This window comes from Argopecten irradians, chromosome 13, assembly GCF_041381155.1.
Source record: "Argopecten irradians isolate NY chromosome 13, Ai_NY, whole genome shotgun sequence".
Taxonomy (NCBI): domain Eukaryota; kingdom Metazoa; phylum Mollusca; class Bivalvia; order Pectinida; family Pectinidae; genus Argopecten; species Argopecten irradians.
Genome location: NC_091146.1, coordinates 18,300,463 through 18,317,580, shown reverse-complemented (window position 1 = coordinate 18,317,580; position 17,118 = coordinate 18,300,463). Strand labels below are relative to the sequence as shown.

Below are 17,118 nucleotides of genomic sequence, written 5' to 3'. Positions count from 1 at the left end.
TCAACTTTAAGTGCCCAAAACTAACAGCTAAGATGATTTAAAGACAAGTTTGAGTTTCAAAATGTTACTAACTCTAGATTAAGATATTTCAGAGTTACATCCAACTGTTTCACTCTGTACTGTTTAAGTGAAACGAAGAGGTGTAACTTCGATATATCAGAATGTTACATAACAGCGTGCGATCATGGAGAATATTAGTTGAAATAAAGGAAGTATTCAGTTACACAATATTTGCATTCATACCACATCTGGTGTATATATGTAGTTGAATTTAGGAATATATTTTTATTTTGTTGAGGTTATGAAGATATAATGATAATGGAGCACGTGTAAATTATGTAATCCCGGCGAAGCCGGGTTACATAAAATTTACACGGGGTCCATTATCATTATACCCTCATAACCTCAACAAAATAAAAACACATTCCTTATATTTACAGTTTTTCACGTAAATAAATGTTATCTATTCTCGCTAGAGTTGCGTATTTTTTAATAAAATATCCCTATTTTTTCTCTCCCGTCATCGTCAACGAATTCGATTGAACAGCTGAATGGAATCGAGTCATTCATATGTTCCCATCGCACGTGTTGTGCTATCATTATGCGCTGATAATGATAATACTAGTAAGCATGGTTATTGAGTCCATGTCAGTGCAAACTGTAAATATTGAAAGACATCATTTTAATTAGGTTGGTAGAATATCAAATAAACGTAGGTCATCAATGACAGTATATTTACTTTCAGGCATTCGCCACAACTTCATTGACATATGTAAAACTACTAGGCATATATTCATGTATTATGACACCAAGATGGAAATACAACATGGACTTTCGATCACCAATAGGTAAACACTACCGAAGGAGTCTAAATATGAAATAAATATCATGTATGTAGCATTTGCAAAATGTGTGTGTTGCGCTACATTTTGACTATGGTGCATTGTACATGCATGTGCATCAGCTTTAATTATCCGTTTTCTCGCTATTTGTTTCCGGAATATCACGACAACACTTTCATTTCTTTGGACACCTTAAAAAGCTATGAAAAATAATAGAAATCACATCGCTTCGTGTGTGTAATAATTTGTAAATGCAGATGTATTTTCTAAAAAGCATTCCCTATTTGTTCTGAGATACATTTAAACATATTTGGATATTTTGATTTCTCCCTTATTTACCGTCTGTAAATCAACTTCTTTCGGGAGTGATTAATTTTTTTTGCGTATTTCAGGAACGATTATTCCGTATTTGCATATTATAGATTTATCTGCACTTGTGGGTAGGTTGTGACTTCATATGTTCGCGCGTAACGCCATATTTTTTTTAAGAAAACGACGTGAATTGCGATTACAAAATACTGACGTAACAATCGATACCTACCCGCAGGGGAGCTGACTCGCATAAACCGCAATAACATTGCAAAAATGCATCAAGCATCGGAATATTAAAACTATATTTGTTTACGTCTAGATCGCGAAACGAAATCTCCGTGTAAATGTTGTTACGTAGGTATACAATTTTGCTTGATAATGTTTCGGTCGTTTTGTCCCTTTACTTCAATTATAACATTAGTTTAAAACTTCGTTTGCATTCCCATGCATTCCATTTACAGATTCGTGCCAGTTGTATCGATACGAATCTTTTGTATCTCAAATGGTACGCGCCATCCCATGCTGAAGAATTGAACGGTACAAGTAGTTCGATTTTAGCAGCGTACCGATCCAAGATAGCGCACTAGAGAATTTTCATTGGTTATCGACTGTTTCCTTTGTTCAAAATAATATTGAGTATTCATATCCGATGAAATTACATGGATTATTTATTTCGATGTATTCTAAAACTATTATGGTATTATTTTTATTCCCATTTTATTGTTAACAGAGACAATACTTGACTTATATATTCGAAGTGTATCTTTCATATAAGTGCCGCCATCATGGAACTATTCAAATGCCTTCCATCAGGCGGTGTCGTATCAATTTAGTACTTGTACAACTGGTACGATCGAATCCGCAAATGGAACGCATGGATCATTAAACTCCTTATCCTAAACTTACGTAAGTATATATTAGGCCGCTATCCCTAGTGGGATAACAAATAATTCCTTATATATATTTTCCCGTTTCTGTGAAGTCAACCATTTTGCATTTGTATAAAACAAACAATTAAAAAAAGCTCTTCCCTTTCGTTAGGTATGCATTTAAACTCAATGTGGGTTTGTTTTGCATTGTGTTACTTTTTAAGAGGAAATAACATTATATATACTCGAAACATTTTGCACATAATGCAATTAAGTAATGATGCAATATCTTTACCACCAAGGGCAGATAACTAAACGCCGTACTAACCTCATAGGCGCTGGTCAATTGAAGGGGGTACATGAGTGGAACAAACAGAGTAATAACAAAAAATCCTCCCACAACGTACGCGAACACAATCATCAGGAACATGGTCCCCTGTGTGAACATCTCCGCCGGATATCCCAGAAGGGAGATGGCGGATAAAAACGACACCAGCATTGAAATGGCAATCGGCATCAGTTTCAGTTCTCGATTTCCAATCAGGAAATCGGATGTTGTTTTCTGTCTGTTGTTTGTCACAGAGAAATATATCCCGATAATGACCGATATTGACAACATACCACCGAAAATAACCCAGTCTAGCACTCCAAAAGCTTTTAACGTAGGCATTGTGTCGATTCTTGTATCTGTATATATATATAGATTATCAATATTTCTCTATTCCATTCAACTATAATACTAATAACAGAAGTGTATAGCCTAGTAGAGGCAGACCAGGCCAAAGGTTGTTAGAGATCATGCAGGGGTTTGATCGTGATTTTCTGTTACTTGGCAACCAAGTAATGACCCCGGATAGTGTTGATATTAGGACATATGAACCCTGTATAACTAATGCTATTATCAGTTTGTCAGGTCATTCGAGTATTGTGAACAAGCTAAGGTACTTTTTAATTCGGTTGTTTTAAGGTATAGATAAAATAAATATATACAAAGAAAAAGTTAATTATTTCTTGAAAGGCGTGAAACGCGATGCTCGTTAACATGTATTAATTTACAATAGGTCGCCAATATTAGTTACAATTGTTGCCGAAGGAAGTCGGGAAATTCATGACCCGTTCTCGTGAACGTTTCGGAAGGACGCCATTATGTAGTCACATTGTGTTCTCGGCAACGGTGTTACATTGTCGGCTAGCTCCGATTTGTTTAAAAATGGTGACCCATTTATGCCATCATGAATTTTTTTCGCCTGAATCTTGTTAACCCCAATCTTCCAAACCAAATAGTTTTCAACTCCCTCTTTATCATTTGTTTGGTACCAATGGGCTTCTGTACTTCGAAAAATATCCGTTAAAAAAGAAAAGTTTGAAAAAGAAAATGAAACCCTCCCCCCCCCCAAAAAAAAAACAAAACAAAACATAACGACATTTATTCACCACTAAAATCAGATACACCTGTACACTTTTATTATGTTACATAAAAGCTATGCGAGGCTACACCCATGATATTTTCTGCAGTACATGTATAGTTACCAGGCGTTGTTGCAGTGAGGTTTCGCGCGGTACTGTTGTTGATTCTGACGTCATTTTTTGACCACGTGATAATAGGTTCAGGAGTTCCTCTGACGGGACAGTTTATAATAACAGACTGCCCTCTGATAAGCCTGTATTGCGTAATGTTCGTACTCATCGCCGGAGCCTCTGAAATAAAGAAAACAAATGTTGTCAAGTAAGTTAATGTTTTTTTTTTTTTTTTTGTTTTTTTTTTTTTTTTTTTTTTTTTTGGGGGGGGGGGGGGGGGGCTTGGAATCCCCCGCTCTACTACAAGCGTAACTTTAGAGATAATTGAGATAATCTAAGAACTCGGGCGACCGCTTTCTTACTTGTATGTAAATTAAATATTGACATAAGCGCCACTGGTGTAGTGGTATCATGCAAGATTCCCATTCTTGCGACCCGGGTTCGATTCCCGGGTGGCGCAGTTGTATTTTTGCTTATCATTAATTACATTATACATGAATTATGTGACAAATGCACAAGGAATTTTTTTCATGGGAAGAGGGGTAACTAAATGGTTTGAAGATAAAATGTGTCTTGATAACGCGGCATATGTGGTATGGCCTGCAAATTTAAATCAGACATAATCTTATGAAATAAGAAATATTATTATGTTTATAATTTAAAACATAGTCACACATATAACATTTCGCTAAAGTTACTCCATGTCTAGAAACAGTGACAAATGACGTACTGATGCAGGAACAATCTGACTGGATGGCAGGTCCGGGAATACCTGGGTCCCCTTTGGGTCCTGGCTCTCCTTTTGGCCCTAGGAAAGACAATGGGAAAAACATGTTCAGGGCCTAGTTCCACGAACTTTCCATAACAAGTTTAATCCCAAAAGAAGAGCATAAGGACCGAAATCTTAGTTTGACTGATGCAATTTTTCCCAAAATTAAGAGGCATAATCGTGAAACTTGAACATGCTGAGACTAAGGAAGGGATTTCTAAAAAATTGAATGACATTTAGTTGTGTTATTTAAGGATTTTCTTGACTACATTTTATATAATGGAAATAGATTACTCTCCGATTTTTTGTGTTATATCTCCATAATATATATGAAAATATATTCAAGCTAATCCGTATAATTTATTTTTTTACCATTTATTTCAGTTTAATTGATGGATTTTTTTCTCCTAGAAATTATTACGCAGTCGTATTGACCAATAGACATCCTCGACTCCCCAGGGATTCAGAGAAGAGATTCCTTTGAGGATTACGGAGAACAACGCTTAATTACAAAGCCAAATAATGTTCTGTCATTCTGTTTATTACGTTCATCAAATGACCATCCCACTTGCCTATCGATATTCTATGCAGCCTGTCATCTCGAAGATGACTAAACAGATGCATTGTTAAAAACAGTGACGTCATTTTTAAGTTACGATTGATAAGAATACATCAACCATCGACAGAACTTGTACAGACGACAATCATGTGGATTCAATTATCTCAAAGAAATCGGCACGTTTAAGAAACAAAATATAAATGTTTTTCCATCTTATCATCGTATCATCTCAACATTTTATCGTTTCATCAACATTGTGCACGAGTTTTCTCTGTTTTATCACATACAATCTTTTTATCAAATCAAAACTAACAATCTGGGTTTTTTTTCGTTCATACTTTTCTATGTCTTATTTTAATCATTTAGATACAACCATTATTTTTTTTCTATCGGTCTCTTTAAAGGCCCACACCTTTCCGAAACGGCTTTTAATTTTTAAAATGGGAAAGTAAAACGAGATCGATATTTTTGTATAGTCTCTAAAGTTATTAACTTACCGTTAATACTACACATGTCATCACATTCTGAACAATTTGATTAAAATAAATAAAAATGTTAATTTTCATAACGCGGGTCGTCTTATGTTCCGCCGTCGTCCTAAATACCGCGCGGTAGTTGACTATCACTGCGCCAGACGGCAAAAAACAGCGAAGTAACTCTCCACTGTTATCAAACATTACGGAGGAAATCTTGCATATGTTTGGTGTTGTAACCTCATCTTAGGCCATTGGTATAATATTTTCTGATGTTATAAATGTTTTTAAGAAACCTTTATGTTTTCCTCCGGAAAGGTAGTGGGCCTTTAAAACTAATACATGACTTGTGGTTTAGCCCTAAATGACCTTAGATATGTCAATGGGCCGTATTTTGTGAGGGAAGGGAAATAACTCTATGAAACTCATATCCCGTTATAAAAGATTAAATAAAAGTACATTTTTTACAGTTTACTCAGGTATATATATATATGTAGGATTGATTATGTGTTCATATTAGTCTCGGACGAATGGACATACTTACCTTGCATACACAGTTTGCTGTCATTAGTGCAGTGAGCTTGTAATATATGTGCCTATAATTAAATGAGAATCAAGATGGCATTTGAGATATGCAGAATTTGATATTATTATTAGTTTCATTCTGTTTTGTTAACCATACCAATTCTCAGGTGGATTAATTGTTAAAAGTACACAATTAAACCCCAGCTCAATTGAAAATAAAATAAAAGCGATAAAAAAACAAAATTTTATTCGTGTAAATAATTTCGTCAAAAACATAAACTATAAATAATGTTTGGTCAATCAGAAACGTGCGAGTGTTACAAAAATGAAATGAAAATGCTGAATAAGTAGTCAGGACGAACCTGTAAGCAATAAAGACACATTCAATCGTAAATATATACATGCACTTTATGACATTTTCGATACTCCATGGGTTTCTATCAGTTCAGCTGCAAAATTTTTTTATGATGCAACACCATAAAAATATGACAAAAGAAAACGAAAGACGTAAACGCAGTCAGTTAAGCTAGCGTTTAATTTTATGAGCAAAATGTTAGTTGTGTACTTATTGTATGCCTTAATATTAGAAATATTTCCGTCCGAATTCTTTATTTTTGCTGTACTACAGATAATCTCGTAGTCAACCAACATTCTTCAGAAAATCGAGACAGAAGAATGTTTCTTTAATGTCGATCTTATAAAAAGACCGCAATACGAAAAAAAAATGTAAACGTACCTGCGCATGTAGCAAGTCGGCTAAAAAGTCATGGGACGTCAGTTGTCTCCCTTTCCGTAATAATGATTTGTCGGCTCTGACATCCGATATCTGAAAATTGATGTACATATATATTGAAACAACCAATATAATGCAATATTGTATACACACGACTTAATGTGAAAGCATAAAACATGATTATAAAGGCAAAAGTGAATCATTTTAAAGATCCTAAAAATACTAACTATTAAACTCGAGGATAAAATTACCATGTTAAATTGAGGGTTAACTTTTTAAAGTTGATTACTTCACCTGGTCCATTGACACACTAAAAGTGAGTAGCCTATTTAAGTTTTTTTTAAATTATACATGTATATGTCTTTGTAGATTTTATAGTCTGCAAATACCCGTGACTCTGGTAACAAATCATGCCCGACGTATTTTAAACAGACAATTTAAAGATCGTTTTGAAGGAATATAAATCATAAACTAACACGACCCATACACATATATAATCACTGTCTTTCCTCCAAATCTAGTTTGCCTCCTACATAACTCTGGCTATTAGTAGGTCAGGACACAAAGGCATCACAAATATTATCGTGTCATTTTTACAACCAACATAACTAAACATGAAATAAAAAAAAAAATATTGGTAAATATTACAATACCAGTGTACAATGCAAGAAATACTAACCTGGTCAAGAGGTTTAGACTTGTCCTGAATAATCAAAAAATTATCAGAAACTTTCGTCTGTAACTCGCCATACTGTTTATGTAAAGTCTGCAACTCTAAAAGAACATAAATCGTCAGTAGTACATTGACTATAATACATGCGACAAGTAAACAGTATATAAACTCTAGTAAAATCGCAGGTAAGCTTCTCTTTCGCCATTGACCTAGTTACCACGAGTTGACATGATAAGCGGAACCTATCTAAAGGTTAATGTATATATAAGACTAATCTGCAAATATTCACTGACATCTTATATAAAACCGGTTTCTTTGTTGGTTCTTCCTGTTTGTCTGTTTATTTATTTTATGTTTATGTCCTTTCTTTCTTTCTTTTTCACATGCATATCTTTCTTTCCATTTTCTTTCTTTCTTCCTTCATTCATCTTTCTTCTTTTTTTTCTCATTCATCTTTCTTTCTTTTATCTCTCTGTCTTTCCTTGTTTCTGTCTTTCATTTAGCCGTTCTTTTTTCTTTCTTTTTTCTTTCTTTCTTTCTTTCTTTCTTTCTTTTCTTTCTTTCTTTTTTTTTCTTTTCTTTCTTTCTTTCTTTCTTTTCTTTCTTTCTTTCTTTCTTTCTTTCTTTCTTTCTTTCTTTCTTTCTTTCTTTCTTTCTTTCTTTCTTTCTTTCTTTCTTTCTTTCGAAGTTTAGTGTAAACTTGATCTTTGACAAGTGCTGGGATCAATGATCAATTCTCGCGCATTCATAATATTCCAAAACCTGCAAAAGCTATATGTACAATCAACGCCATAAAGTTTATTGCACGAAAACGCTAAAATATATAATGTACATGTATATATAGCTATCGCTAAAATTAGAACGTTTACCACCCCCCTCTCCCGCCAATCCGCGACCTACCACACCTACGTTTTCATGGTATTGTGGTTTTAATTTGCGTATTGGTTTCTGTTTTCATGATGAGCTGCAAATCATATCACGGTTAATGTTTGTTATTTTTTTAATTGCAATTTATTTCCTTCTACTTGTATCATGTTTTTGTAAGTTCTACAGTGAGGCATATTGCATTTATCTGAACCTCCGAATCTCGGCCTGGTTAAAAAAGGATTCTCTTCAGATTTTCAGGTTGTCCTTAACTATTTATACAAAACAATCTAATACTTCTTCATTTGTTCATTTCCCCTTTCACGCCAGCGCATATGTTGCGAAATAACAAGAGGCATATCATAATTACGTTTAAATGTAGACTTGTTACTTTATTTGTGGCCATACGTATGTTATTTTACTACTTTTCCTTCTGTAAGGATAATTCTATTTACCTACATGTATCATTGATGCGTTATCATTATGCTAGAAACGTTTGTCCGAAATGTCCTAGTGGTCAATGTCACGTCATAGTAGATCTGTTGTTTCATTGGTCGTTTATAATTTATTTACCGGTAAGCGCCCGGTTTGATTCGAGGTACGCAGTGTAGCTATATATAGGTTCATTGTACCAAGAACGAACCCATTACAGAGATCGAGTTCACGTAAGTCTCCTTCTTCAATTGTTTTATTACAAATGGGCTGAAAACTATATATGTTTTGATTTGTACGGTGGATGTGCGTTTCTGATTACTTATGCGGTCGATTGAAATTAGATATTAGATTGAAATATATTTGATTACATCAAAATGGACCATACATGTAGAAGTCTCTATCTAATATTGTTCAGATATGCACAACGTGCTATAATAGACATCTGTATTCGTGTCACTAAGATTTAAATCTATTATGGCAAGCCAACATGGTATTAATTAATTCAAAGCGCAATGTCGATCCTTAATTTCAATGCATATTTTTAGAAGCTATCTTGATTGCGATATAGATATCTTATATAAAAATAAGCTATCTCATATAGTATATAAGATATCTTAAGTACAAGATCTAAAAAATCCACGAGGATCTAAAAAGTTATTATATCCGGTTAATAAATATTACAATCAAACATACTAGGTACATTTGAATAAAGATATGGCGTCGAGATAATCCTTTTTGTATACATTCTAGGCTGGGCCAGTTGAATGATGACACATTTGTACATATGACATGTTCATGTTATCTGGTCTGGATTTAAAACACGGAAGCTGATAAATTTTCTCTGCATTATCCCAACTGTCGGATAAGATATTTTGACAAGGTTTCTTAGTTTAACCTCCTGCGCAAACAATTTCATAAAGTATACGTAGTCCACTGTCGTAGCAGAATGAATAACGGACCAATTTATATTTGACAATAAATTTCTCATAGATGTAAAATCTACTCATTTGAAATTGAATACTGTCCGGTGAACAGAGCCAAGATTACGGAAACTGTTCGAGAAACTGTTGCGTGACCGCTCAAGGTCATGTGGTCCGAAGGCAGGGGAAGAAACCGTTACGGGTATTATTTTGAGAGTTTTGTCTCGCCTGGCCGTTCCGATAACGACGGGTACAAACAGTGTTCACTAAACTACTAGATCGCCGTCATCTGAGCCCTATATATACAATATCTGGTAAATTAAAATCGCCAAATATCAGAACTTCGGAAATTTTGTTTACGGCATCAAATGTTTACGATATTGACCTTTCGAATTCTTCACTTTTTCACAATGGACTGTCATATGGTAAATAAACAGATCCAACAGGTATGTTTCATTTTTCCCATTGATATTATTGTCTACACCCTCTGTAGATCAGGTCTGTAGGTACATGCAAACTTTGGATTTATTTATATAGCTAGTAGAATACCGTCGCCTTTCGATTTCTAAGTATTTCCAGCAACACGATTTTGTCTACATTTTGTAAATATATGGCATAAAGATCTTTTATTTTCCAAATTTTTCATACAAGAATACAATACAAAACAACAACAAAACAATAATTCACATATACAATGTGCATGTATACTTTTAGTAGTTTATCATCATTTGAGAACACACAATAAATATAAATTTTAAAGCTAGAAGATGGATGTAAGTTGAGCTTTTAGTAAGAGGAACTACACATATATAATGAACTGCTTTACGGAACGATATTATCAGAGACTAGAGACAAAAGATGGTTCATATACACCATACATACTCCTCAAAACTAGAGACATATTTAGAATCGAAATAAATATAAAAAAAATCCATTTTAAAAATCTGAATACGTTTACCCCACATCTCCCTGTCACGATCAAACTTCTCTTTAGCTTTTCCGCCTTTATAAACACTTGTTTTTGTATCGCCCGCGGCGATACTTCGCGAAGGCGATACTAAGTTTTTCCGGCGGCGGCGGCGGCGGTGGCGGCGTTGGCCTTAATGTTGTCGTCAACATTTCACTTTAAAGTTTTGCGTTTAGCTCTGTTTCTTAAAATGTACAGTATAAGTCCAATCCTTACCAAACTTAAAACATAGCTGAAGAACATCATTATCTCCTCAACACGCCTAACTAGTGCATGATTCATTTCATGTCGTGGGATGCAGAGGCTGTGAAACTTAGTGATGCTAAACTATTTATAAGACTTAAAGATGCTCCACCGCCGACAGAGCATAAATGAAACACAATAACAACAATTGGGATTTAATCGTGTATATATATATCTCAAATTAACACAAAAAATAATATGAGATTATTTACTTTGCTTTTGGTGAATGTGCAATTAGTACTTCATTCCATATAGGATATAGTGTCACGGAATTTTTTCGGGATGCAATTAAATATTTTCAATATTTTTATCTTGAAGTAAAATGGGAAGCTCAAGTTTTTCAGTGGTGGTAAAGGTGTAAAGTAAGTAACTTTTGTAACTGAAGAAAAATACTAAATCTTCTGCTCCTGTTTGTGATAGAGAAAAAAAATACCATTCGTCGGCGGTGGAGCATCTTTTACTTTAAAGTTTTGTTTAGCTCTGTTTCTTAAAAACTATAACTCCAATCCTAACAAACTTTGAATTACCAAAATGACATCATCATCACCCCAACACACCTAATTATTGCAGGATTCATTTCAGGGTGTGGGATTCAGAGGCTGTGAAACTTACTGATGCTAAACTATACTTAGCTTTTTTTCCACGATGATTTTAAATATAATTACGCTTTATTCTTGTTTTTCAATAAATTTTCTTCAATCTCAATAGGATTATTTTGTAAAGAATTTTCATCTGCTGGTTAAATACCATTATATTTAAACAAAGCATTTCAATATTCAATCTATGGACAATTCAACATATGAGAATAATGTTTTTGAATTAAATTATTTAATAAAATATCCAGTCAGATAAATCGCAGTACCACTGTAAATAAAATACTGTTTTCACGCCTATCTTTATAATACTGTTGTACCAGACAGGTGTTTTCCATGGGTGATCTCCCTTTGAGTGAAGTAAAGTAATCTTTGCTTTCCAGTCTGTGCCAAGTCCCTAACACGTCTTTACAAAATTTATTATTACTTTCCTGACTTATATTCATGCAGTTCCATCCAATATTTATTTATTTTATCACTTTATATAAATTATAAACATTTTTGGTAACAATAACTGTTCAATTGCTTGGAAACTGATATAATCTCTTGACCTTACTTTCATTGATACAATGTATATAATTTTAAATTTTTTTTCTTGTGTTTTGGTTGTTTATCCTATTGGATAATAAATGGAGAAATAATTTTAGATAGATACACATTTGCAAATTCTAAAATTCCTAATTCTAAAAATCTGAGCATTATTATATTGCAAAACTGCAATCTCACGAAAATAATAATCTACAAATATAAATGCTTACGGTATTTTGATAAGTATGATGACGGTATAATAATTAGAACTAATTAAGCTTTATTTTGTCTGTATTGTAGTATTTATAATTCTATTCGCGTCCATACTCGATGCCTATAGCGTATTAATTTAAGTTATAGAATACTGAAGCTGTATTGAATTTGTTTAAGGTATTTTTGGCGATCTGGTCTTTCCTGTTCTGAAGGTTTACATTGACTTCCAATGACATGTTGATGTGGTCAGTCTTCTCCTATTTGATCTGTCTCAGGATAAGGTGTGTATTCAATAATGTTCTTAGATCTCTATTGTTCTCTTTCATGTTACTGCGTCGCTGATGATTGCCTATTACCTCGTTTTAATGTAACAGAACAAGATCGGAGATCTTTCTTATATATTTAATGTAAGCAACATTTCGTTAATTTAGTCACAGCAAACCTGATATAACTAAAAAAGAAAAAATATTCGTATACGCATGCGCAAACATTTTGTCTTTGGCATATAGACAGGCAAACAGAAGGTACATATCAACAAGAAAACAAAAGAAACTTAGAAGGCAGCTAAACACATAGCTTAATCTATACATCTGGAAACCTGTATAAAAGTATTACATTAAATGATGATTTAGTTTTATGCTGATAAGTTTATATAAGTTATTTCTTTTTCATTATCATTTTCTAGAATGAAAACTACACACTTATTCCTCTTTGGGAATTTTTGGAATTTCATAAAAAGTTGGTCTTTTTTGGTGCGGAATTAACATAAGATGGCACCCCCACATAAAAGTTAGCATGATGGTAGATCTTAGCAAGATGGTAGATCTTAACTTTTTTATTCACAGATGACCTTCAAAATTAATGACTAGACTTGAAAACTCCTTTTAACCTGGACTGACAATGCAACCGAATATGACCTTTACATCATTCAGCGTCCCTAGACACCATTTGCCTGAACCTAATATTCATATTTTGACTAGGAATCGAATGTTGAAGGTATTTTGCATGTACTTTATACATATTTGGTAGTTATATTTAATACGTTTCCTGTCTTGATAACAACACTGTAAATTGGGGAAGTTTTATTACACATATGTTGTTGATAAACATGAACCAATATCATAGAAAGTGATTATAAAGATGATGTTTTTGTCAGGATTATAAGACTGGGGCTTGGGGCAGTATGACACAGGGGCGAGGGGTCCTGGCAGAGGTGTGGTGTTTTTAACATATCTGCTGACTTAGAATAGGATGTGTATTTCAATGATATTTAGTGAACTGCTCTGAATCTGCATACTACACTGTTATTAGGAGGTATTCAAACCTACAAAACATGTAATATTAGGCTTTAGGCATTATGTCTTTCCCTGTAGTATTTATCTGTTTCTCATAATTATTATTCTATTTATCTGTATCTAACATATTTTATGTATTTATTCATCAAATGGATATACTGTTCTTTGGTTCTGTACCATATCCAGTATAGTCGTTTTTCAATCTTTAATATTAAAGACCGGCAAGGAATAGGTAATCGGTTCAGACTGTAGGTCGGTGGTTTTCATTGAGGTACTCTGGGTTCCCACAAGTAATTGACACATCCCTAAATGACCATGAAACCTAATCACTCTATATAAAACACTATCTGTTTTTGTGTTAAATCAGTTACTTTCACTCATTAGTTTTAGTCATCTGATCATTTAACCACATTCCTTTATTAGTTTCTTCTGTTTCAGTCGTGCTTTGAATATATTGTACCTTTTAGGCCGACAAGTTTAGCAGCTTATTCCTGACTTGAAGACAGCGCCAAGGAGAGTTTACTCATTTCATGAAAATTCTAGACTTAGTTGCTTTTCCATAAATGACCTGATTATGAATTCGTGAGTATGATTTGTTTTTTCTCTCTATATATATCATTGCTTCGAAGTGAATAGTCGAGTGAAATTCGAGTTATCTTCCTTCCATATACATAGGTCTCTGGTAAACGGGGTCACTTAGCAGTCGGTTGGTGTAAATTTTTCTAGAGGTGACTTGTGTAATGCTTACATTGCCAGATCCTATGAGTGTAATATTAGTTTCATTCTATTTAAAAAAATCTTTTTCTTTATAATAGGCACGTTTTTGCAGTTCTGGGCAGCTTTTTGGGTTCAAATTTTGTTCTAGATTTGATCTTTTCTGTCCCTGGAACCCTTCAGAGGTTAATAATTTCCTTTTTCACATCAATTGGTATACATCTGTAATTTTGGAATCAGCTCATTAAAAAAATCAGGGCAAATTTGAGGTTTTTGGGGCTGTTTTTTGCCATAAATTATTAGTAGCACCATAATTTCTCTGTGTTTCATCAGATATATTATGACATAATACATATGTATGTTATAATCATTTCTTTATGATATTGTTTTGTTTACTAAGTTAGACTTATATAATATTGAGCCAGTTATGGAACTTTGCTTTGCTTAAATACTCAGTTCTGGATATGTTTTCGTAGAAATTCCAAATATGTGGGGCGGGGTAAAGAAAATGAGTAATCTCCCCCTGATCTTCCAGTTTATTTCAGTTGTTTACATTTCCATGTAGTACACAAACTATACTATAATTATAAGTAAAAGCCCAAAGTCAAGGTTCTCAAGTTCTATTGCGATATTTAAAGTTTCAGTACAAAATTGTTTAAATTCTCATAATTTTTCTTACAGGAATCCGAATCGTTGCACAAAGCTTGCAGTACCAGATCAACCCATGCAGCGAGGAAACTCTCATTTTCGAATCAGACCTTATAGACATGTGGCTTTCCAAAAATGGTAAATTTGAAAAATATGTAAAATGCTATAGGGACCGCAGAATCAAACCAAAAATAGATTCATGGAAATCCCCTTATGGGTACAATATTTCATCGAGAGGTGAATCAGTCTCAAATGTTTAATCTGTGGGTTGGGAAATACATGTAGATGTAAAATATGTAAAGAAATTTTAAAATTCTGTCAGATCTGTTTCTGACAGGGGGAGGTAATCAATTTGGAATTTCAGGATTTTTTTATTCACAGGTATGTGAGATTACCTTCAAAATAAGTGAAAGGTGTCCAGACTTGAAAACTCCATCTAACTTGGACAGTGGCAAACCTTAACATTGTCGCCTATGGAAAACATTTGGTTCATCGGTCTCTAATGAGGTCGACGAAATGATCTCATCTTTAAGGGTTCTCAGAAATATATAACTTAAGGAGTTTCCAGTTATGTTTCACTCTCACCACCTGTATTCAATATCAGTTCAAAGAAATTATTTCCCTCTCAGCATCTCTGTTGTGACGCAGTTTTTACGGTGTTTCAGAAAATTGTGGCTTCAGAAATTTCAGGAAATACATCATCTCACTTTCTTCTTTCGGCAGATGCGGGTTTATTTAACATAAGGAGTTCCCAAATAAGTTTCACTCTAACCACCTGTGTTTATGCTGGCGATTCGGGCCATATCAGTTCAACGAAATTACCTTCCTCTCAGCATCCCCGTTGCGATGCGGTTTTTACGGTGGTTCAGAAAATTATGGCTTCAGTAATTTCAGGAAATACATCATTTCTTCTTTCGATGCGAGTTTAACGGGTTCAACAAAATCATCTCACTTTCAGCATCTCTACGAAATCTTTGCTTTTTCATTCTGTATGTTTCTCTTGAAAATGCTTTCGAGAAAATAATATCTTCCTCAATCTCTCTGTGTCTGCTCGAGTTTTAACGGAATCTATGAAATCATCTTAATCTAAGCGTCTGAATTTTCCCCTCGATACGAGAGCTGAACTTGTTTCTCAAAACCATCACTTTCCCTGCCTCTCCCTTTTCCTGATGATGTGGGCCGAGTTCAACCGCGCCGAGCCAAGTCCGTGTCGCACCGAGTGGACCAAAAAACCCCATGAATGCGAAGCTGGCCGCCCGGCAGAGCCGAGCCAACCGAACAGAGCCCTCATCTCATCACATATTTTCTCATTCTTAATCTCTCCTGCCTTAATTAATTCCTCTATTCTTCTCATTCAAAAGGTTCAAAAAACTGTCTCATTCTCATAAACTGTGTTTCTTCTGGCGATGCGGGCATACGAAGTTCAACGAAATCACTTCAAATATTGACTTATTGTTATCCAGGTCCAACGAAATGTCTTATTCATAACATAGTCTTTCCTCCTCTAAATGCCACAAAAACAAGTTTAATGAAATCATATTATTTTCAGCATCTCTGTTGTTTTGGCGATATGACTTACAGGAGTTTCAGAATATATCAGATTATGGAGTTTCCAGAACTGTCTACTCTCATCATCTATAATCCTGCTAGTGATACGGGAATAACATATTTCAACAAAATCATCTCACTCTCAGTTCTCTGTGTCTGCTGGCGATGCGGTTTTAAGGAGTTCCAGGAAATATCTAATTCACAACATCGCTGTTTCCTTTGCCGATGCAGATTTAATTATTTTGATGAAATTATCTCAGTTTTAGCCTCCCTAATCCTTATATCGATTGAGGCCTAATGAATTCAACGAAATGATCTCATTTTCAGTATATCTGTTTCTGTTGGCAGATGCGGGTTTATTTAAGGACTCTCAGAAATATAACATAAAGAGTTTCCAAATAAGTTTCACTCTAACCACCTGTGTTTATGCTGGCGATGTGGGCCACATCAGTTCAACGAAATTACCTCCCTCTCAGCATCCCCGTTGCGATGCGGTTTTAACGGTGTTTCAGAAAATTGTGGCTTCAGTAATTTCAGGAAATACATCATCTCCGTTTCTTCTTTCGATGCGAGTTTAACGGATTCAACAAAATCTTCTCACTTTCAGCATCTCTACGAAATCTTTGCTTTCTCATTCTGTATGTTTCTCTTGAAAATGCTTTCCAGAAAATAATCTCTTTCTTAATCTCTCTGTGTCTGCTCGAGCTTTAACGAAATCTACGAAATCATCTTAATCTAAGCGTCTGAATTTTCCCCTAGATGCTAAAGCTGAACTTGTTTCTCAAAACCATCACTTTCCCTGCCTCTCCTTTTTCCTGATGATGTGGGCCGAGTTCAACCGCGCCGAGCCAAGTCCGTGTCGCGCCGAGTGGACCAA

The 17,118-nt window shown here is 34.4% G+C and overlaps 1 protein-coding gene and 1 non-coding gene across 2 annotated transcripts; one reads left to right on the top strand and one right to left on the bottom strand.

The window, feature by feature from the left end:
• Positions 1-3,434: 3,434 nt before the first annotated feature.
• LOC138305658 (uncharacterized) lies at positions 3,435-15,931 on the bottom strand. Its single transcript, XM_069245956.1, has 6 exons — positions 15,808-15,931; positions 7,280-7,482; positions 6,604-6,693; positions 5,887-5,938; positions 4,272-4,349; positions 3,435-3,721 (listed from the first exon to the last, which is right to left on the bottom strand). The coding sequence occupies exons 1-6, from the start codon at positions 15,929-15,931 to the stop codon at positions 3,489-3,491; spliced, it is 780 nt and encodes a 259-aa protein (XP_069102057.1). The 3' UTR covers positions 3,435-3,488.
• On the top strand, positions 3,931-4,001 carry Trnag-ccc (transfer RNA glycine (anticodon CCC)). The gene has a single exon. It is a non-coding gene; the product is annotated as a tRNA-Gly (tRNA).
• Positions 15,932-17,118: the final 1,187 nt, after the last annotated feature.